The 22,271-nt window shown below is 37.7% G+C and overlaps 1 protein-coding gene across 2 annotated transcripts in view; it reads left to right on the forward strand.

Moving 5' to 3' along the window:
* Nucleotides 1-3,908: 3,908 nt before the first annotated feature.
* Nucleotides 3,909-22,271, forward strand: part of LOC124796362 (palmitoyltransferase ZDHHC16B) — an 86,110-nt gene continuing 67,747 nt past the window's right edge. Inside the window, exons 1-3 of one of the 2 annotated variants that reach the window (XM_047260520.1) lie at nucleotides 3,909-4,119; nucleotides 7,447-7,588; nucleotides 16,898-17,045. In XM_047260520.1, coding sequence (XP_047116476.1) covers nucleotides 7,542-7,588; nucleotides 16,898-17,045 — 195 coding nt within the window. In that variant the 5' untranslated portion in view covers nucleotides 3,909-4,119; nucleotides 7,447-7,541. The remainder of the gene's footprint in view (nucleotides 4,120-7,446; nucleotides 7,589-16,897; nucleotides 17,046-22,271) is intronic. The other variant, XM_047260519.1, reaches the window with a different exon arrangement.

A 22,271-nucleotide genomic window follows, 5' to 3' on the forward strand; every position in this document is an offset into this window, starting at 1 on the left:
AGTCACAGGACAGACAGGGTGAAAAAGAGACAATTGCTATTGCAATGAGGGCTATAAAATCAAGCAAGAAAGTTTACACGATCATGTTTCTCTGGCAGAAGCTACAATCACAATCAACTTAGACAATGAGCGGCTCATACTTCAAAAAATACTTCATCAAGCAAGACCAGCAGTAGACAAAAATGACAGAAATCTTCATCAGTATACAAGCAGTATGATGGATCTTTTCTAAAAAAAATAAGAAAAGGAAAACGTCTGCTGCATATTAGCAACTGTATATAGGCGTCCGTTGATCAAACCACGCAGCTCAGACTTCCAAACGACCACAATAAAACTGTATTACAGAATCTCTCCGACAACCCTGACTTATTTTTGTCACGCGTTAGAATCCCTAACGGCAAAAAAAAAAAAAAAGATCCAACGTCTCGTCAACGTCAAGGTCATAAGGAACCGACCTCGATACCTCCGCGATAATGTTAACTACTAGACCAAGGAAAGAATAATTTATAGAATGTGTGTTTCCTTATTCACTAACCTAAACTGATCAGTTCACACCTTTGATCTATGTAAAACGACAGAGGAGGGAAGCGTTTACCATTCGCTTCATTGGATCACTTTGTGACACTGAAACTATCGAAGATGAATATTTAATATATTTCCATTCACTTGTGACATACGGAGTCATATTTTGAGGAACATGTCAGAAGCTAGTAAAGTCTATGTGGTACTAAAGCGGATCATCAGATTTACGAGCAGAGTCTACCCTAGATGCTCTTGCTAGAATTTATTCAGACCGATGGGGATCGCAACACGCCATGCGCGTAAGTTTTTTCACTTATGTGCTTTGTCAACAAGACTCAACCAATATACAAAATTAACAATTCTTACCATGATCACCATACAAAAAGTAAACACGATCTACGAAAGATTTGAAAAGATCTCAGCGTAGTACGTAAGGGAGTGTACTATTGGGGCAGAAAGATATATAACGAACTTCCAGTCACTAGGGAACTGCCTAAATTTAAAAAAAATCGTTTTGTCTTCGGATAGCTCTTTTTTATAGACATTTTTGTTAATATATTGGACTTTTGAATTGTGATGAATTTTAAATGTTACTGTACGAACCTACCTCTAGTACTAATGTCTCATTTCTTTACGTATCTTTTTATATATGAATTGGATTGTAAGCCTTTTGTATGATTGTTATTACTGACTTATTATCTGTGCACTAGAGGCTCATTTTTATGTAACGGTTTGTGTACGAATTAGATCGTAAACCTTATGCAAATTTATATCTGGTTATTACTGTAATCTGACAAGTTTTACATCCAAGCGATGCGCTCGCATCAAATATCTATGGAACTGCAAAATTAATCAAATAATTAAATAAATAAATAAACGGACGCTTAGTAGCTAAATAAATTGTATTCATATGGGATAACTAACCATATAAGCAACTCGAATCGAAATTTCCGACAGGCAGAACATAATACGTTATTCTGGATGAAGACTGTGAACAAGCAGAGAAGCACCATCAAGCGTAATTCAGGAAACTGTTCCCCACATACGTTAATGACTTAGCGGATATGTTAGTTGGAACCTCAGACTTTTCGCAGATGACGTCGTTACTTATCAGGAAGTGATATCTGATAAAACCCTAGTAACATCCCGTTGAATCTGGATAAAATATCAGCCTGCTGCAAGGACTGGTTGCACTATCAAGAAATGTGGAACTGTGCATTGCATTAAACTTAAAATTTAGTGGCTAAAGTGTGAGGATATGAAGTGGAACAGTCGCGTAGCTTAATTTTCAGATAAAACTATTTCCAGTCTTCGATGTATTGGTAGGATGCTAGGAGATTGCAGATCACGTGAGAAATAGATTCCTTACAAAGCACGCTGTTGGAATACTACTGAAGTAGCCTATCAGATCGGTTTAACAGGAGACAACGAACATAATACAAGGAAATGCAAGGTGAATAAACTCAAATTTATTTAAGTACGGTACCTAGTGGCAGAGTACAAGAAATGAGGAAAAATCCTGTGTCGCATAATCGATGAAAAACGCCTAATATATCACAAAGATTTCAAGAACCCGTTCCCTGCGAATAGTCTTCTTTTGTCAAGGGTGCTTAGACAAAATTAAAGAATGGCTACAATTCGCACGGAGACATGTAGGCAATCATTCTTTGTCGTGTCCTCAAGTGAAACGGGAAGAAACCTTTCTACCTGCATTTCATAGTGATTCACAGAACGTAGAGATAACTACAGTTTGGGAAAACTGGAGAAGTTTCTTCCAGGTCAAGCATCTTTTTATGAGAGGAGGCACTTTCTCATATGGGTTCTAGTAATTTGTCAAATCATGGAAATTTCGATGTGGGACAACTTGGAGATATTTTGTTTGTGTTACAGTAAAGTGTATGTACCTCACGTGCGAATTCCTGTAGAGTACAACGCTAGGTGAACACAGAACAGTTATAGATTACAAATTAGCGTAGTATGCCATTAAAGGGTTTTCCAGGGCTTTCGGAAAGCGCAGATCAATCTAACCTCCTGTAAACTGACTCAAAGGATATATGCAGCTTCGTCTAGTGGGACTGAAATTCTAAGGAATGTAACGAATACATTAATTTGTTGCATGTTTGGGTCATCCAAAACAACGAGCTTTGGAAGCTGTCACGAAAACCGAGTAAAATATAGTTACGCCCAAAACCGTCTTTTTGTGAGATGAACGAGTGCAATGTGAGGAAGCTCATTATGCAAAAGAAATATTTTTTCATTAATCTTACATTTATTTTTGTGTTTTATGCTGACCCTGAAGAGTCTAGCGCGGATCACTCTCCACGTACCGACAAGTCTCAGTTCATTAGTGGCATGTATCCTTAGTTTGCAATTGTACTTTATATCTATCGCTGAATAAATTACGATGTCTGCATACGTTATGTCAGTCATTCGAACAAACAGCTTAAACCCGGAGTCTCAAGCATCATCGGATACTACTTCATAGATGCTTCACAGTTAAAATTTCACTAATATGGGTGGTGGATAAAATTAGAAGAACAAAGGAATCATGGTACCTTAATGATGGTCGACTTTGATTGTAATAATGAACAATGTAATAATCGTATAATTGTTCTGAATATGTGCACTCATATTCAGGATGAAAGCGAGTACGCTGAAGTCATGCGAGCTGTGTTGTATCTTAAAAATATATATCCGCAACAATACAACTACATCTGACGCTATATTAGTGCCTCAGAACCCACCATACGTTAGTTGACAGAGGGTACGTGGTCTTCCAGAATACATAATATACAGAAAGTACAGAACAGTGGAAATGAGATCGTTTGCCAGAAACTTGAAGCATTACAATGTATACCAGATTGATTTAGAGTATATGAAAAATTATATTATTTGCTACTGACAACTTCTCTGTTATTGGCTTGCTTGTTTGCTTCTGTTATATTGGGTAAATTCCACATAAAGTCTATAAGCTTACCCCTCATTTCAAGTAGTCTATCGATACACTTCTTATTCTCAGCTAGCTCGTCTTCCAGAACTTTTGATAAGTCTTCGTAAAATTTAGTTGAAGACTGCGGTTGCATTTTCACACTTCGAACAGCGCGGTCAAAATCAGTGCGCTACAGAGATTAATTGCCAGATGTTACACTTTACTGTTCCATTTCGACCAAGGTCGTCTGCAACAGAGGCGGGCGTTTTTTCGACTATAGCAGCATGATAGTTTAATTTTATGTTGGAAAGCCATGCTATTATTACCCTTTAAAAACCAGTAAGCTTTTAAATACCTCATGAGCAAGAAATAGTATAAAAGTCAGTCATCGGAAAGAATACCGAAGAATCTCTTATCCATACAATTCTCAATGAGATACCTAAAACATTGAATAAGTGCATCTACCCCGTAAAATGCCTTTTTATCCTTAGTTTCCTCATCACGTTTAATTTGTGCATACATTAAAATTAGTCACACCAAAGGCTGTGGTTTTAAATATCTGTGGAAATGCCAGAAGCTGTATGACAACAACCATATGACACAAGTACTTACTGAGTAAAATGTACAAACGTGTGACGGTGAATATCTTGTACGGGTTGCTTGAACAGGTACCAGCAACTCAGATTGTATTACCGACCTCTGTTAAATTTGTGTAACCAAATCTTTGTATTAGATTGGTAACACACTAAACAGCACGTTTATGTTTTTCATTACCATCTGTTTGTTTACACTTTTGCGAACAGAATGCACAGTGTCTTATCTTTTATTTGAGAAATTTCCAGATGGTCCTGCCTGCATGTTAGTTTTTCTGCGATATTTATCCAGAACTAGCAGTAAATGTAGATGTTTAAAACGTTAGCTACAGTGGAAATCTTTATACGGTATGCAATTCGCTACAAATCAATTTTCAACTTTGGGGCATAACTTTTAGGATTCGGATTTATTGTTTCCTAACGACGTCGTTTGCAGCGGGAGTGTTGGCCTCAACAGACATTAAGAAATTCGTATTATACAGAAATCACGAATAATTGCGGTTTATTATCGGATCTCAGATTTTTCTGAATTGGTTCTTTATTCTGAATGACCATTAAAGGAAGGGACAATATTTGTCAGTTGGCACAAGATTCGGACTCATATCTATTTTATGTTTTTATTACACTTTTTTTAGCGTGGTCCCACACAGATTTTTCGTAAGAAACGTACAAAGTTTCATATTGGTTAAGAAAATAGCTTACTAAAAACATGAAGGAAAAATCGTAGAGAAACTTTGTGATTTTATCCGTTGTGGTACATATTTGAGGCTGCAACAGAGCCTGGATCATGGGAAAACGTGATAGGTACCTGTTGATTTGGTATTCTGTCTTATGAAAATATATTGAGTCAGCCATGTTCAGAATCTACCAAGACGAAAATGACGATACCAAGTCCAAACATATTTTTATTTTATGGATTTGAAAAATGCTGATGCTATGTTTGTTGGATATTGTCACAGCTTAAATCCAGATCATGTTGAAATGAATGTAGGGTACCGTATTTTTGGAATGTCTTAATTAGAAATTTTTCTTCATGGTGTCTAGTATTGGTGGTACATTGTGTATAAACTTTTTGTATGCTCTTGATAAACAATTGAGAACTCTGTAGTCCGTGAATGCGACAGCAAAATATCATGTGAAATTACACAGCCACTAGTACAGGACTAGATCACTGTCATTATGGCGTATGGTATAGAGCCTATTGAATCTTCTTCCATGCTGCCAGAGTATGAAAAAGTGAGATTGTTAGTGGGCGGAAGGCTCACTTCAAAGTAGTTGAAAATATTCTGTATGTAGCACTTATAATGGTTGTATAAAGAAATATTGGTAGGGTCTACTGTAAATCATGATTCTGTTTCAACAGGTTGAGGACAAGGGCTATGTCATCTGGCTCATGCAGTGCATTAGCTATTTAAGTGTCTGATGTGTTACTTAATTCTATTTTTGCATTAGAGCACCATATATTTTTTTCTAACACAATGAATATGATCAATCATTGAGTTAAAATGAAATTATGATTGGAATTTGTAACATTCTTAGACAAGTTCTTTACTTTTAAATTTCCACTTGTTGTATACAAGATGTGGCTGTGAAGCTTTTCTTTTACTATCCTGTGGCTTATTTTCTCCAGCCACAATCAGATTTTACTGTAGGGATTCTGCAGGATTAACAGTCGATAGTGAATGAGAAGTATTTATTTATTTATTTATTTATTTGTTCATATAAATCTCTTTTTCAGTACATATATTGTACACAGGATATTGGACAGAAAATCTTTTTAGCTATTGGTTTTTTAAAAATATCAAACATACATTATTTAAATTTTTATGACAAATTTATGATAGTTAATAATTACAAATTTTTGAAATACTGTATATTTATAACTTATTTCCCACAGTTAGAGATTTGTGGCTCTAATGGCCTTAAAATTTCTCAGAGAAAATACTGTATAAGGAATGAGATGTGCACAGTTGCATGATTTTCAATAATAAATTGACATTTTATGTTTGTGGGAAAGTGAATAGATACATTAAAGGGGTGGGAGGGATGCAACATGCTTTACAGCTTTGTATGCTCCACAGGCTATAGCACTGGGGAAGGAAAAAAGGTTTTACATTGCAGATTCACGTGTTTTGTTGCTCCACATTTCTTAGTTGAAGAAAAGTAAACAAAAAAGAAGTTAAAAGTGTAAGATGAAAGCAAAAAGTAAGTGAAGTACATCAGACATTTAGTATTCCGTTAGACCATTTTTCAAATACCTGCCAGTTCTCCCTGATTTAGTTTCTTGTAGTGTCTGTGAATCATGAAAGCTGATTGTGAGGATGTTCAGCAGTACAAATTTTCATTTCCTATTGACCAATATTATTATGAACATTAACTTGAACCATACTTCCTTCCTTCCTTCATCTCCTAAACTTATCCTTGACATCTCATGCTTAAAAGTTACTTAGACCAAAGATATAAGAGCAGTTTCATTGAGGCAGGCACACAGTGAGTCTGTCACATCAGACTTTGAGTAAGGATGATTCTAAACACAACAATATGTAAGAATTGTAAGAAAATGAAATGCCTGCAGCTGTCCTTATGATTTTATTTATTTTGTAGCTACAAGTTTCGGCATTTCAGTGTGCCACCTTCAGACTGTACTTGATGCTGAAGGCTGTTGACATGATCCCTATACACCACATCAGTGGCCAACATAACTGGCTATGCAGACATTCTGTAAACTTTGGTTAAGCACTCCAACCATCAACTGCCAACTGAATCACTCAACTGGCAGTTGATGGTTGGAGTGCTGAAACCAAAGTTTACAGATTGTCCGCATAACAAGCTGTGTTGGCCACTGATGTGGTATATATAGGGATCGTGTCAACCCCTTCACTATTAACTATGGTCTGAAGATGGCGCATGGAAGTGCAGAAACTGGTAGTTACAAAATAATAAAACCATAACGATGGGTGCAGGCGTTTCATTTCCTTACAATAGTAAACAGCTGTGGTACCCAAGACCTCCTGTCAAAAGGATGGACATACAAAATGTGTGAGAATAGTTAACGCGCTTGTACGCGCATAAAATAGTAGTGTCTTCATCAGATGCACATCAGTCAGAAATTTTTATTCCAGAACAAGAAAAATTTGATCCTGAAAACCATGCCACATTTTACTTATAGGTGGCATTTTTTAGTTGTGTCAGAATCACCTATCACACTTATTTTATGTTGCACATTGTAGGTAACAGTTACTGTTTCTCTAAAAAGAGATTTGTATCTGTTTTGCTTTTATATCTGAGTAATTAAGACATAAAAAATCAAATGTTGAGCAAAATTGTATTTGTGATGTCATTGAGCAAAATTGCATTTGCAATGTCATTTATGGAATGTGCATTCTATTTTTCTTTTTCCAGTTTTCACAGTTGTCTGAAATGGATTATTATGATTTGAAGTGATACTCCTTATCCAGTAAAGCAATGAAAATACGCATTTTGGTTTCATACCAATTATGGTCAGGATAAGATGGAAGTTGACAGCAGCTCCAGGTTTGGTTCTGTAAGTATTTAATCTGATATGGGCCTAATTGTAACAATAAGTTTTTATAGTGCAGATTAAAGATTTGATATATGAAGGGCTTAGGTCAATTATAGCTCTTTAGAAACACTATAGCTGATACTTTTGAATAGTGAAAACGTTGTTAAAGAATGGAAGAGCATCATAAAATAAACACTCAATATTAATCCTTTATTTGTGGGTATTCTGTAATTTAATAAAGAAGAAACCATGATGAAAGGATCGAAAAATGCAACAACGGCAGAAAGGGAATTCAAACAACAAGACTCTGAATGATTTTTACTTACTTGCTCATGGAATCTACTAAATAAAACAGTTCAACTACCAATGAAGCACAGGTTCCAGTGACTCCCTGTTACACACCCCAAATGTCTGAGAGGGGCTTTAGTGGCAGTTCAAAACTAGCAAACTCCTCCTAAGTGTAACTTTTTTTAGTTGAAACCTCTACTGTTAGGTTTATAAACACCATTTTTGGATTAAAAAAACTGATGAAAATGTTAAATTTTGATAAAACTGCACAAAATCATTCTATCTGTAAGACTTTTGTTCTAAAGTTGTCACTGTCTATTGTATCTTCCTCTCTTACGTTGCTTTCTTCTTCTTCGTCTTCTTCCAAATGAGGCTACTTTGGACCACACTTGTTCAACTGTTGGGCTTTGATCTATGCCCAGTACTGTTGCATCCTCTGTCGGTGTAACTCCTTCCTTTCTTCTGTCCATGGGGTACCTTTTCTTTGGGGCTTTTCTTGAAATCTTCGGACTTCCTTCAGAGTCAGTCTCACAGACTGTCTGTTCTGGAGATCAGTTATTCCCAGTTCTTTAATGTCCTCGTTTTCTGTTAGCCAAGTGGTGCGAACCTTCTTGTTTTGCCAGAAGGTGAACAGATGGTTGGTTAATCTGTTTGAAGGCAATCTTGCAACATGGCTATAGAAAGTTACCATTCTTTTTCTTGCACAGTCAGAGAGCCTCTCGATATGTTTGTAGGGCTCAGAGTTATGCCACCTTCTGAAGTTCTCAGGTTCTTCTATCGGGCCTAGGATCATCCTGAGGGTTCTCCTCTCTCTCTGACTTCCAATTTCTCCATCAGACCTCTCCAGTTCGTAGAAAGACATTCCACGGCATATAGGGCTTCTGGTCATATGACTGTTGTGTAGTGCTTAAGTTTCAGGTTGCGTGGCAGGCTTTTCTTGATGTAGGTGTTCATAGTCGGTCGATAGGCTAATTCCAACTTGTTGACTCTCATGAAGAATGACGTTTTTTTCTGATAAGTTGGGTTCAATACATTTGCCGAGATACTTAAATTTTTCAGTCCTTTTGATCTTTCCCAGGTCTAATAACATCTTTGTTAGCTTCTTTGATGCTGGTGAACAGCTGTTTTCTCCCGCATCACTTGAAGACCGACTTTGGGTGCCTGTTTTCTGAGTTAGTTTACCTGCATTGTTGTCATTTCAAGAGAATCAGCAATCAGTGTCATGTCATCTGCAAAAGCCAGGCAATCTACAATCAGTCCTTCATTCTTACGGCCCAGGTAGCCACCACTCTGGACACCCAAATTGGTCAGTTCTTTGCGCCGTTCTCTCAACCTTTTCGAGGACACAGTTGAAGGTAAAAGGGGAGAGTCCATCCCCTTGTCTCACTCCAGCCTTTATCTTGAAGCTTTTTGAGATCTCAACTCTAAATTTGACCTTCGAATGGGTGTTTATCAAGGTTTCTAGAATGAGTCTGCGAGTTGTGTTGTCTAGTTCTAATTCCTGGAGTATTTTGTTAAGTGTTTCTCTATCAGCAGAGTCGTAGACCTTCTTGAAATCAACAAAAGTGACAACCACTTTGCGGTTTCTCATCTTGGAGTATGCCAATACCATTTTAAGGTTGAGGATCTGTTCAGCACAGGATCTGGTTTTCCTGAAGCCTCCCTGATAGTCTCCCAGTTGACTGTCCAGTTAATCTTCTGCCCTTGTTAATAATGCCTTGGAAGAATCTTGTGTGTTACCAAGACAAGAGAAATTCCATGGTAGTTGTTCAGGTCAGTAACATCTCCCTTTTTGTGAAGGGGATGGATCAGAGCCGTGTTCCAATCAGGTGGTAATTTCTCTGTTTCCCAGATGTTCTGGATGACCTTGGTGAGCTTGCCCACAGCATTACTTCCACCACATTTCCAGAGTTCAGCAATTATAGAGTCCTCTACAGCTGCCTTATTAGTCTTGAGAAGTTTTATTGAAAATCTTTCTTGGCTGCTTGAATCCCGACTTCTGTTGTCACGTGTACTTGAAGATTTGTTTGGTTCGTCTGTTGTCATCCACTGAAGAATACTGATCTCTCTTATACACACTCACTGTTGTCCTCTGACACACCATCTACTTGGGGCAAGTAGTGAACTAGTTATAAGGAGGGGACGAGACGGGACAGGAGAGGGATCATGACGTTTGTGATGGAGTGTAGAACAAATTGGATTATGCAGGAACGGATTAGGATATCATTACACACTGATTAATATAATTTTACAATTGATGGTTCTGTGAGACAGGTGGTAGAGGTCAACCCCTCAGTCCTAGCTTTCCCTCACTTCAGCACCATGTGCCGACTGTGTTGCCTGTTTTGTAGAGGCTTGTCAAGTGTGATTCGCTGCACTCTGGCAACACTGCTACTCACCACTGCAATCTCTCAGTCTCAAAGTTATGCTGTTCAAGGTATAGAAGGAACTTAGAGGAAAGAAGGCTGAGAATCCACAGCTGGGAAGAAAGATAAGAGAAAGTTCCAGTTGTGTGTGTGTTGAAAACTTGAACTAGATAACCACGTAGGACACATACTGAAATGTCTAGGGTTAGCTAATTTTGTTGTAAGAATAATGGCGAACTTTGGAAAAGTCAGTAATTTAAATTGTTTGCATATTTTCATTCATTTATGACCTCAAAGATAGTATTTTGAGATGGCACCTAACTTAGGCAGAAACTATTTATTGTGTGTAGCATTCCTTAATATACAGTTTATAGGTATTTGTTTACTCAGCCTGTAATATTGACAACAGCATCACAGTTCATTTATATACAATTGAAATTTATTGTCAGTAACCCTTCCGAATTTGATTAACTGAAGATATTCATAAATACAGTACCAGAAGGATAAATGATGTGCAGTTGTCTAAGCTTGGCATAGAAAGGAATGAAATATGTAGCTTTTAGATAATTCACACAAGAAATGAAATGTTTTCAAATGCAGGCTAATGTCATTTTACCTTAAGAACTACTACTATACCATTACAAAATTCATGAGCAGAAATAAGTAGGCCTAACTAATTTTAAACCTGCCCAACACTAGTAGTGACTGAAATATTGAAGCAAGTATTTTTTTAGGTGTAAAGAATAAAACTTTTTTTAACAGCATTCAAAACCTCTTGAAAAAATAAGTACAGTGATATATTGCCTGTTAATGTAGACATTGAAACTTGGGCCAAAATTATTCATGAAACATGCTAAAATTGAAAGGCAGTGTGGCTGGAAATGGCTGTTGCAGTGCTAACACCATCAAGTGAGACTCTCATGCCAGGTCCTGTTACACACAGCAAGAAAATAGGCCTACACTACTAAGACGTTATACAAAATAGATACAGGGTCAGTTAAGATTGCTGTAATCTGAACTATGTGCTGACTTCTAGTGTATCAAAAGTGCTTAGGAAAACTATTTTAGACGAACGTGTATATTCATGTGTAAGTGAACGGATTTTGTTGGGTGAGGGGAGGATAGCTGCAATGGAGCTTGGCATGAGAGTTCCACTTGGTGATATTTACACCACCATAACATAATATGGCTGTCATTCCATTTGATTTTAGCAAATTTCTCAGAGTCTGCATCTACATCTTTACTCTGCAAACCATTGTGAAGTGCATGGCAGAGGGTACATCCCATAGTACCAATTATTAGGGTTTCTTCCCATTCCATTCACATAAGGAGTGCAGGAAGAATGTTTAAATGGCTCTGTGTAGGCTGATCCCTTTGAGTGGTACATAACAGGTTGCAGCTTATTCCTAGAGTCATCTTTTAAAGCCAGTTCTTGAAACTTTGCAAGTAGGGGTTTACATCTAACTACAAGACTCTGGCAGTTCAGCATCCCTGTGACACTCTTGCATGGGTCAGACAAAACCTATGACCATTCATGTTGCCTTTCTCTGTATACATTCAGTATCCCCTATTAGCCCTATTGGATACAGGTCCCACATACTTAAGCAATATTGTAGAATGGGTTGTATGGGTGATTGTAAGGAATCTCATTTGTAGAGTGATTGCTTTTCCCCAATGTTATACCAATAAAACAGTCTTCCACCTGCTTTACCCATGTCTGACACGTGAGAGTTGGGTTTCGCATAATCACTGTGAGAAGTTTCTGTGCCAACACTGACAAGCGTTGTCTCACTGTACTTGCCATTTCAGGGGATTTCAAAAACTATTAAAAAACATTGTTACATGTAAAAACAGAAAAACATAATTCAATTTCTCAGTTGGTACAAGGATCGAGGGGATTAAAAATCAATAAAATTATTTTTCCCTCTGTGTATCCCTGAAAAACCTCATTTCTGTGTCTCAAACTATTCACGAAATAAGAGGGGTCTGTATGTCTCTTTTACATATCACAGATCATAACTTGCTTCTTGAGTATTATCTATGGAACATGTATTTAACAAAATGAGATGAGAAGCTATACTGTTCTTCATATTTATGGAACTGAATGTGAATAAATTTGGTTGTTCAATTATTTTCTGTGAATGTATCTTTTGAATAAACTTAAATTTCTGCCTTTAAAGTGGGTCTGCATCTGATTCTGGGTGTAATGGAGTGTGAGGCTTCTTTGATGTAATCACATATACAGAATGTCTCTCCTAAGAGTCATCGAGCATTTTCTCAGACGTTTCAGCAGATATTTGCAATTTCATTTTTGCAGCGTGTAGCTGGAATCAGCTCAAACAGATACTAATCATCATGTCTTTCATGTGATGCGAAGTGTGATGGAATGTGTTGGTTTGTTTCCCATTAAAAACAAAATTATTTTTAAAGTGGAATTTTAAATGTCCATTCAAGAGAGTGCTCCCAAATTCGTTTTATCGATGAGTGTTGACAAGTACAGTGAACATGAAGAATAACAAATATAACAACAGCAGCAGTGCTGTCCTAACCTGCGCTGACTGCTAACGCCATGCAGAAGTGCTGCTTAGTTCTTTGCCGGAATACTGATTATTCTTTGTGTTTCACTATTCTTGTTAATATATTTCAATAAAATGAATAATGCACTAGACTGATTTGGGATCACTGTATCAAATGGGCAAATAAAATTCAGATTCAAAAATCATGTTGTATGTAATGGGAAACAAACCAACACTTTCCACTGATGCTGGGCTTCGCATGAAAGACTTGTTGAACAGGATTTGTTTGAGCAGACTCCAGCTACACACTGCAGAAATGAAATAGCAACTATCTACCGAAACACGGGAGAAAATGCACATGACGATCCATAAGGGAGACTCTAGGTATGTTCTAACACCTTATAAAATGTTCATCAGTGGTACTCAGCAGACATAATAGTCCAGTACATTAAGGACAAATATTTCCTTTAAATTGACATTGTAAGGACACATTCTGCTGAATTTGAGGACATGCAGGGTTCCTAGAAAATGAGAAAATGCTCGAATAGCCAGTTGAACTGTATTGAGAGTTGTTGCCCCTGTATGCTTCACATTTGCTTTTGTAGAAAGCTCGTGTGTTGAGATAGTGATAATCGAGTGTAGATGGGGAAATCAAACTGTGATCACATAGAGTCCTCCTAGTCACCCTTCTGTAAAAACATTTATTAAATGTGAAAAATACAGACCCAATAACATAATGTAATTGGATAGATAAAAAAAAAATCTTCTCATCAAACAGTGGCTGGAGAACACACCTATTAAGGTATTAAAGTTAGCACCTTTACACGTGGCTTCACCTCCCTACCCCCCACCCCCACTCCCCCTCGTCCCATGAACCATGGACATTGCCATTGGTGGGGAGACTTGCATGCCCCAATGGTGCGGATAGCCACACCGTAGGCGCAACTACAATGGAGGGGGTATCTGTTGAGAGGCCAGAAAAATGTGTGGTACTTGAAGAGGGGCAGCAGCCTTTTCAGTAATCTCAGGGGCAACAGTCTGGATGATTGACTGATCTGGCCTTCTAACATCAAACAGAACAGTCTTGCTGTGCTGGTACTGCGAATGCATGAAAGCAAGGGGAAACTACAGCCAAAATTTTTCCCCAAGGCCATGCAGCTCTACTGTATGGTTAAATGCTGATGGCTTCCTCTGGGTTAAAATATTCCAGAGGCAAAATAGCCCCCCTTTTGAACCTCTGGGTGGGGACTACTCAGGAGCATGTTGTTATGAGGAGACACAAAGCTGGAGTTCTATGGAACAGAGCATGGAATGTCAGATCCAGTAATCGGGTGGATAGGTTAGAAAATTTAAAAAGGGAAATGGATAGATTGAAGTTAGATATAGTGGGAATTAGTGAAGTTCAGTGGCAGGAGGAACAGGACTTCTGGTCAGGTGGATAAATAGTTATAAGTACAAAGTCAAATAGGGATACTGCACCAGTGGGTTTACTAATGAATAAGAAAAGAGGAATGCATATAAACTACTATGAACAGCATATTGAATGCATCATTGTAGCCAAGATAGGCACAAAACCCATACCCAGCACAGTGGTTGAAGTTTATATGCCAACTAGCTCAGGAAAAAAATAAAAATGAAGCAATATATGATGAGATAAAACATGTTATTCAGATAGTTAAGGGAGATGAAGAATAAAAAAATAGTGATATATTGTGTGTGTGTGTGTGTGTGTGTGTGTGTGTGTGTGTGTGTGTGTGTGTGTGTGTGTGTGTTTGGGGGGGGGGGGGGGGAGATGACTGGGAGAAAGAAGAAAAGAGGAGGAAGCCGCCTGGTAGACAATAAGTCACACATTTCTTGGAAGGACAGAGAGGCAGATTCCTGCAGCGGGGCTAACTGAGATAGCAGCTGATAGATCCGTGGGGAAATCCAAGATAGAAATAACGACTTACACATAGGAGCGTCGACAACGCCGAAAGCCAAGAAGTGTTGTCGCAAACGCTTCTCATAAACCTCCAAGTCTTCAGCGGCCTCGTCATAAGGAGGGAATGGAGGCGGAGAAGAGGAAGACAGACGATGAGTAAGCGACGTCGACAACGCCTGAATAGCAGCTGTCAGCTGTGTTTGCTGTTCAATGAGCGCTTGCATAACCTGTTCCATGTCTGCCCGATACGAACACACAAATCCACAACGCAGGAACAAAAATATCCGACCTCGTTGCCAAAAAGTGTTATAACCTTTAATCACTAATAAATTGTGTGGATATACAAACGTAGAAACAATAGCTGGTTACATGCTACCAATTCCGTATCGGTCATTCGACTGCCATGCCGTGACATGCGGCCGGCGCCGTTCGTAGCTAGGTGGCGCTCCCGCACTCAGCCGAGTTGCGGAGCGCCTCTATCGCCGTTTGCGCTTACTGACGTGGTGGCACTCTTAAATGTCGTGGCACTGTCACAACAGAATTCTTTACAGAAGAATGGAAAAACGTAGAAACTGATCTCAGGGAAGGTGAGATTGGGTCCCTACGAAATGTAGGAACACGCAAGGCAATACTGAACCTGCATCTTTTCATAGGAGATAGGTTAGGGAAAGTCAAACCTGTGTTTATGGCACATCTAGACTTAGAGAAAGCTTACGGCAATGTTGACTGGAATAATCTCCTTGAAATTATGAGGGTAGCAGGGGTAAAATACAGGGAGCAAAAGGCTATTTACAACTTGTACTGAAACCAGACTGCAGTTACAAGGATCGAGGGGGCATTAAAAGGAAGCAGTGGTTAAGAAGGGAGTGAGACATGGTTGTAGCCTATCCATGATGTTATTTGGTGTGTACAGTAAGGAAGCTGTAAAGGAAACCAGAGAAAAAATCTGAAGTAAGAATTAATGTTCAGGGAGAAAAAATAAAAACTTTGTGGTTTGCCAATGACATTGCTATTCCCAAAGACAGCAAAGAACTTGGAAGAGCAGTTGAATGGAATGGACAGGATACTGGAAGGAGGATGTAAGATGAACATCAACAAAAGTAAAACAAGGACAATGGAATGTAGTCTAATTAAATTGGGTGGCTCTGAGGGAACTGAGACCCTTAAAGTAAAAGATAAGTTTTGTTGTTTGGACAGCAAGAAACTGATAATAGCCAAAGTGGAGAGGATATAAAATGTATGTTTCTGAAGAAGAGAAGTTTATTAACATGGAATATTGATTTAAGTGTCAGGAAGTCTTTTAGAAAAGTATTTGATGGAGTGTAGCCATGTAATGAAGTGAAACATGGACGATAAACAGTTTAGACAAGAAGAGACCAAAAGCTTTTGAAATGTGTTGCTACAGAAGAATGCTGAAGATTAGATGGGTAGATCACGTAACTAATTAGGAAGTACTGAATAGAATTAGGGAGCAAGGAAATTTGTGGCACAATCTAACTAGGAGAAGGGATCGGTTGGAAGGACATATTCTGAGACATCAAGGGATCACCAATTTAGTACTGGAGGGAAGTGTGGTGGGTAACAATTGAATAGGGGAACAAAGAGATGAATACAGTAAGCAGATTCAGAAGTATGTGGGTTGCAGTAGCTACTTGGAGATGAAGGTGACTGCACGGGATAGAATAGCATGGACATCTGTATCAAACCAGTCTTTGGACAGAAGAACAAGAAGAAGGTGGCAGCAACAAACATGTCTTCTCTTTTTCATTGGCACATGAAGAACTCAAGACTTTGTGTACAGTGTTCTTGATTGTTGCTTTCACTTTTGCTTCAGCACAGTAACGTGACGTGTGCTCAGAACAACAAAAGTGTATATGGAAATGTTTGTGCACCTGTATGTTCCAATCACAATTACTGTTCTGTGCATAAAACACATAAGTATACAAATATGGATGTCTTTGAGCACAAAATTATACTGATGAAGAACTTCATGAGAACCTTTTTGACATGACTGTTAGATGATCACTTATATTCGACAATGTAATACTGAAAGAAACTCAAAAAAACTATGTGCTAGTTAGTGGTGAATCTATGACTGTGGAATTTTTTCCACCCATTACTTATGTCTGAATTGTTACATTATTTAATTGCTGTTTCAGTTTCTCCATTAAGTAAAAGTAACTAGTGTGTAAGACAAACTATTGTTTGTTCATTAAATGCTCCTAATTTTCTTTTATAGGAGGTTCTTGAAATGGCATTTGTACAGATTCCGGGTAGCTGTGAAATCACTTTTCTACAATCATTTTACAGATCATTCTTATATTGTGGACATTTGTATGGAGCCAATATTTTCATTTGTGGACAACTTTGCAAAGATTTTAGGACCAGTAAGTAATTAGTTTTTATATACAATTGAGAGTAAACTGCTTAGTTCCTAAAATGAGTTAGAATTAATAAAAAGTAATGTCAGTGGATGAATCACCATCTGAAAATGTGGTGTACTGTAGTATTACGCACATTCTGAACACACTGACATATTTGCCATTTAGCACAAGCATGTACATTACAGAAATCGTGCTGCTTATTCATATTCTGACAGCTGATTTCGTGATTGTGCTTTCTTTTGCAGCACCTGCTTTAATTTCTCCTCACATTTTCAGTCTTCCCATTTTGGATCTATTCTTTCCTTCTATATTTCAGTGTGTTCTCGAATGTCTACTTATTTTCATTACAAGTGCAAAGGCCCAGTTTTTTGCCACTGTTTCACTGGTTACTTATCTTCATCTATGCTGTTCTTTCTTTTTGAGACTATTTTGATCTGTTACATTTTTTATTTTTTTTATTTTTTTTTTTAAATTGAAAAGCACTCAAGAGTGGTCCAGAAGAGGACAGTTTGAAAGGAATGAAGCAGCTTTTATGTTTACAAAAACCTCATTTGACATATTAATCTGTAAATTTTCTAAATTAATACATTTTAACTACATTGGTAGTTATTTTGTTTGCTTCTTCATCAAGTAATTGTGTTCTTTAGAGTCCACCATGGGCGTACCCAGCGAGGGGCGGGGGGGGGGGGGGGCAGCTGCATTGTTGTATTAAAAATGTTTATTAATAGCAGTTTTTCACTGGTTTATCTGTTAATAAGAAGTGCTATATGTTGTCTCGAGTCCTTGTTTCCTGAGACTAGTATGACCTGCCCCCCCCCCACTTCAGATCCTGGGTACACCCTTGCAGTCCACCGTAAAGATCAGTCTTCACTCATGTAGGATGGGTTGAGATGTACATTAAGGAAGAGAAAATTCAGTATACCAGGGAGATTGAATTTAAGAGAAACAAAAGTGTTACGCATAAAATAATGCTTTGGGCGAAACTATAATGTTTCATCATTGTGACGGGAACTGTAAAGCAGGCATTAAGGTTTGCAATTAATCAATTATTATGTATTTGCTTGTAAATATTATCAGGCTTTCTGTAAAACTCTATAATTTTGTAATTTTCTTTCCACTTACACCCAACAATTTTGGAAACATTGTTCCTACACTTGCATCAGCTGTCAAACTTGTAGCTATCTGGTATGTTATATTTTTCCAGAAGATTGAGTCTAACTAGGGGAAGACCATATATGCCAGTACCCATGATCTTCAGGAATTTATTCATAACCACATTGGTTGAGTGTCTGCAACACAAAGCAGTTTTTGCCAGATATTACAGACACATTTTCCACACTCTAATGTTGTTACCATTAGCCTATCTCCTTTCAACATTGGTGATAATTGTTTATTATTTTCTATTTCTAACCTGACCTGCATACTCATTTGATCTAGCAGAAAATTATATTTGTTATAGAGCACGTTCTTACATTATTTGTGGGGTGTGAAGTGTGGTACTGCTGCTGCATTTTCAGTAGCATTGGTGCAGCAGTCATGTGCTCAGGATTTCTGTACACAGTGTTTGCTGCCATGCAACTCATGCATTCAATAACTCCTTCGTTTAGACAGTGATTGTAACAAGTGTTCATTTTGCAGTAATGGAACACTACTCTCCACTATTAGCAGAGGGTCGATTTGTCTGATTGTGATAGATTTGTCTGATTGTGATAGATTTTTCAGTGTGGTAGGAAGCAGGCAATCAGCTCACTCTATTATTTGTGTATACTGTCACCATTTGCATTAAAGCTGTTAATTACTCCTTTATTTACAACTGAGATAATGGTCCACTTCACCCAAATCAGCAGCACGACATTGACAGATGTACTGTCACACATAATAAATACCCAGTACAGGGGAATTAGGCGTGTAATGGCTGCTACATCCATAGCATTTGTTAACTTACACATGGCTCATCAAATGATGAGGATGTGGGGGAACTCTCCGACTGGATATGTCGTCGGTGCACTTTACTGCCTCCTGACTCTTGATTTGCTGGCTTATGCCAGTGTGCTGCTCTTTTCAGCTAGGAAACTTTTTGGTTGCTGCCACAAAACAGTGCCTCTCTGCATCCACATTACTGCTGCTATTGCTGGTTCTGAAGTAAAGCACTACATTATTAGCCATCCCTCCTATAACTTATTAGAGTGTAAATTAAAAGCAAGACCAATATTCACATTAAAAATATTATAATTTCACCTGTATGTATATTGCTGATAGTGTTCTGCGTAAAATATTTTTTCCCAGAGTAACTGCTTTTATTTTATATGTGCCACATTTTATCAGGTGTATTTTTCTCTGATATTTGGCAGATATTTGTAACTTAGTTTTTGCCACGTGTAGATAGTCAGCCCAACTGATTATACTTTTCAAACAATGGGAAATTCAGGATGGAATGTAATATTGATTACACTTTTCATTTGATGCCCATGATTTACTGAAAACATTGCTATATTTCTCACAGCAAACAATCTGTTTTTTGATATGGAATTTTATCCGCTCATTGGCTAATTTGATACTCATTTTATCAGCTGGTATTCACGAGGACAGTAAAACATGAAAAATGAACAATGCCTGAGTAATACAGTTGCATGACAGTAGCAGACAGTGTAATGTGGGTTGGTACAGGAGATGAGTCAAATCGAGTAAGGAAAATATGCTGAAAAATGCTTGCATATTTTCTGGTGTCTATTATTGTTATGACAATGTTAAAGATTTATGAAGAATGAACCATGTAGTGGACCTACAAACATAGTCCAGTGCAGAATCACTTTCAAGATGTTTTTGCTAACAGCCTGACGTTTCAGTTTTTGTTCCCATAACATAATGATATCAGTTGGATTTCATTATGGTTTCCAAATTCAAAACAGCAGAAAGTGGAGGAAATATCCCTAAACAAATTTATTTGCAATTTTTAATGACAGTATTTCACAATTGAGTCTAAACAGCTAACCATTTACTTACAAATTTCTTTTGCTGCACAACATTTACTCCATTTCTGCAGTATAGATTAACTTCCCGAGTTACTAAAAACAATGCACCTTATATATGAACATTACTTTATTAACAATTTTGTCATCCTGAAATGTACTCGACTGATTACAGTGTCACTTGTGTAAACTTTAGTAATCCTTTCATGAAAGAATGTTGCTCATTAAATAAGTTTTTGTGACCGAGTTCACAGCTCTCAGTGGCTAATAATTGAAACTCCTCGTGTAACTATATTGTTGTGATTTTCAGCTTATTTATTTATTTGTTTTGTTAGTCCGCCATCTAAGGACAGTGATAAGCTTACAGCCATTACGACGGTTGTTCTTAGTTGTTTTTTTTTTTTCAATTGCATTTAAGCCAGATGTTTTCTTCAATGCGTTGTGTCTAGTACAGCATTCATCTGACCATTGTTTATCAGATGTTCGTTTCTCATCTCAGGAAGTTTCTAATGTCACTAGAGCACTCTGAAGAAGTCTTGGTTTCATGTGTTCTTCAGTTGTATATTCATTTCCTCTTAGAGTTCTTTTTCATGTTTATGTGCCGCTGGATATTCCTATTTTTGATTTAGAGGCAAAGATGTTCAAAATGCATTTTGTCCCTTTGGAATTGTTCATTTTTCATACATGGCCATAAAATCAAACTGTGTCATTGTGCATTGTGTCTACATATGTTTCTAATTTAGAAAATATTTATTTTAATTTTTTATGTAGATCCTGTTTTTGTAATTGAGACTCGTTGTATTGTATAGGGTCTCTCTCTCTCTTTTCTTTGTGATTCTGCTGGTAAACATCTCTCAAAGTGGATAAGACACCCAGCAGTGTATAGACACGTGGGCTTAGGACAGAATTTTAATGATGAGGGGATTGATTTGGGGGAGGAGACCATACAGTGAGGTCATCGGTCTCATCGGATTGGGGAAGGATGGGGAAGGAAGTCAGCCGTGCCCTTTCAAAGGAACCATCCCAGCAATTGCCTGAAGCGATTCAGGAAAATCACTTTAATGATGAATTTTTGGTATTTATGGATGATCACTTTTTGTTGTATTTTTTCCCCCCTCTCTTCACTGGTCAAGATAGCTCTTTGAATTATGTTTTCGTTTAGTTTCTTGGTGTTGAAATGAGAGCCAGCTGTTTTCCTCTTCCTGTTAGGTGGTATGGGATCAACATTTTTTTTTCCTGTGTCTTTGAGATAAATTTGAAATTCCCCCGTCGTTGTATCAAGTGAGACCTATGTTGTTTGCTTCCTGGACAGGCAACAAGAATGTGCAAATATCAGTAGAGAATTGAGGCTATCACATAACTCAACAAAACACTTTCTATTTTTGTTGTTCTTTTTATTTAGCAGTTAGCATCCAACACTACTCCTATAGTGTTTTTTTTCCCACAGTCTGTGTTCTAAAATCACACAGTAAGGTCTTTCATGGCATTTTGGGATCTTCATCATTTTAGTATCTACTGCATTCCATAATTTGCCTGTTTTTTTTCAAAAGCCTCCTGATTTTTATCATTTGTTGTGGTATGGACATTAATAAAAGTGTGTTGTGGTTGCACAATATTTTGTTAGTACATAAGTATTTCAAAGGCTGAGACAGACCTAAAGATTTTGTTATTGACAGTAAATGATGTGTTGAGAAGTAGGGTGTTTGTCGCTCTCTTTTGGACTTTGCTATCAAAGAAACAATATCCATCCAATCAAACATTTCTTTATGTGTAAAGGAAGTTTTTTGAAATGATGGTGCTAGAATTTTATTTTAGTAGAGAGCTTTAGTCACTTACTTCTTCTTGCTGATATATTAATGATTTTATATTCAGAGTTGCCAAGAAAGTCATAATGTTGGCTTTAAGTTTGAGAGACTCTTCTTAATTTTCAGAAAACTTTGACTTGCCTTTAGCATGATTTTGTATTTCCCCTATAATCCAAGTGGGATGCTTGCATCACATTTGAGCCACGAGGGAGTCCTCTGAAAAGCTACCGGCAGAGATACACCCGTGGGGAGGCCCCCTGGTCAGAGTGGGTGGCATCAGGGCAGATGATGTGCGATGAAGCGTACCACATCATCATTTGCTGGTGATCAAATACCAGCAGTATCTAAGCATTTCAAGTCTCAGTACAATGCCAGAAAGTGCAAACCTAAATCATTACCCTCCTTGGCCACACCATGGGAGGAACACCAGGCTAAGGATGGTAGCGAACCTTACT

This window comes from Schistocerca piceifrons, chromosome 4 (genome assembly GCF_021461385.2).
Source record: "Schistocerca piceifrons isolate TAMUIC-IGC-003096 chromosome 4, iqSchPice1.1, whole genome shotgun sequence".
Taxonomy (NCBI): Eukaryota; Metazoa; Arthropoda; class Insecta; order Orthoptera; family Acrididae; genus Schistocerca; species Schistocerca piceifrons.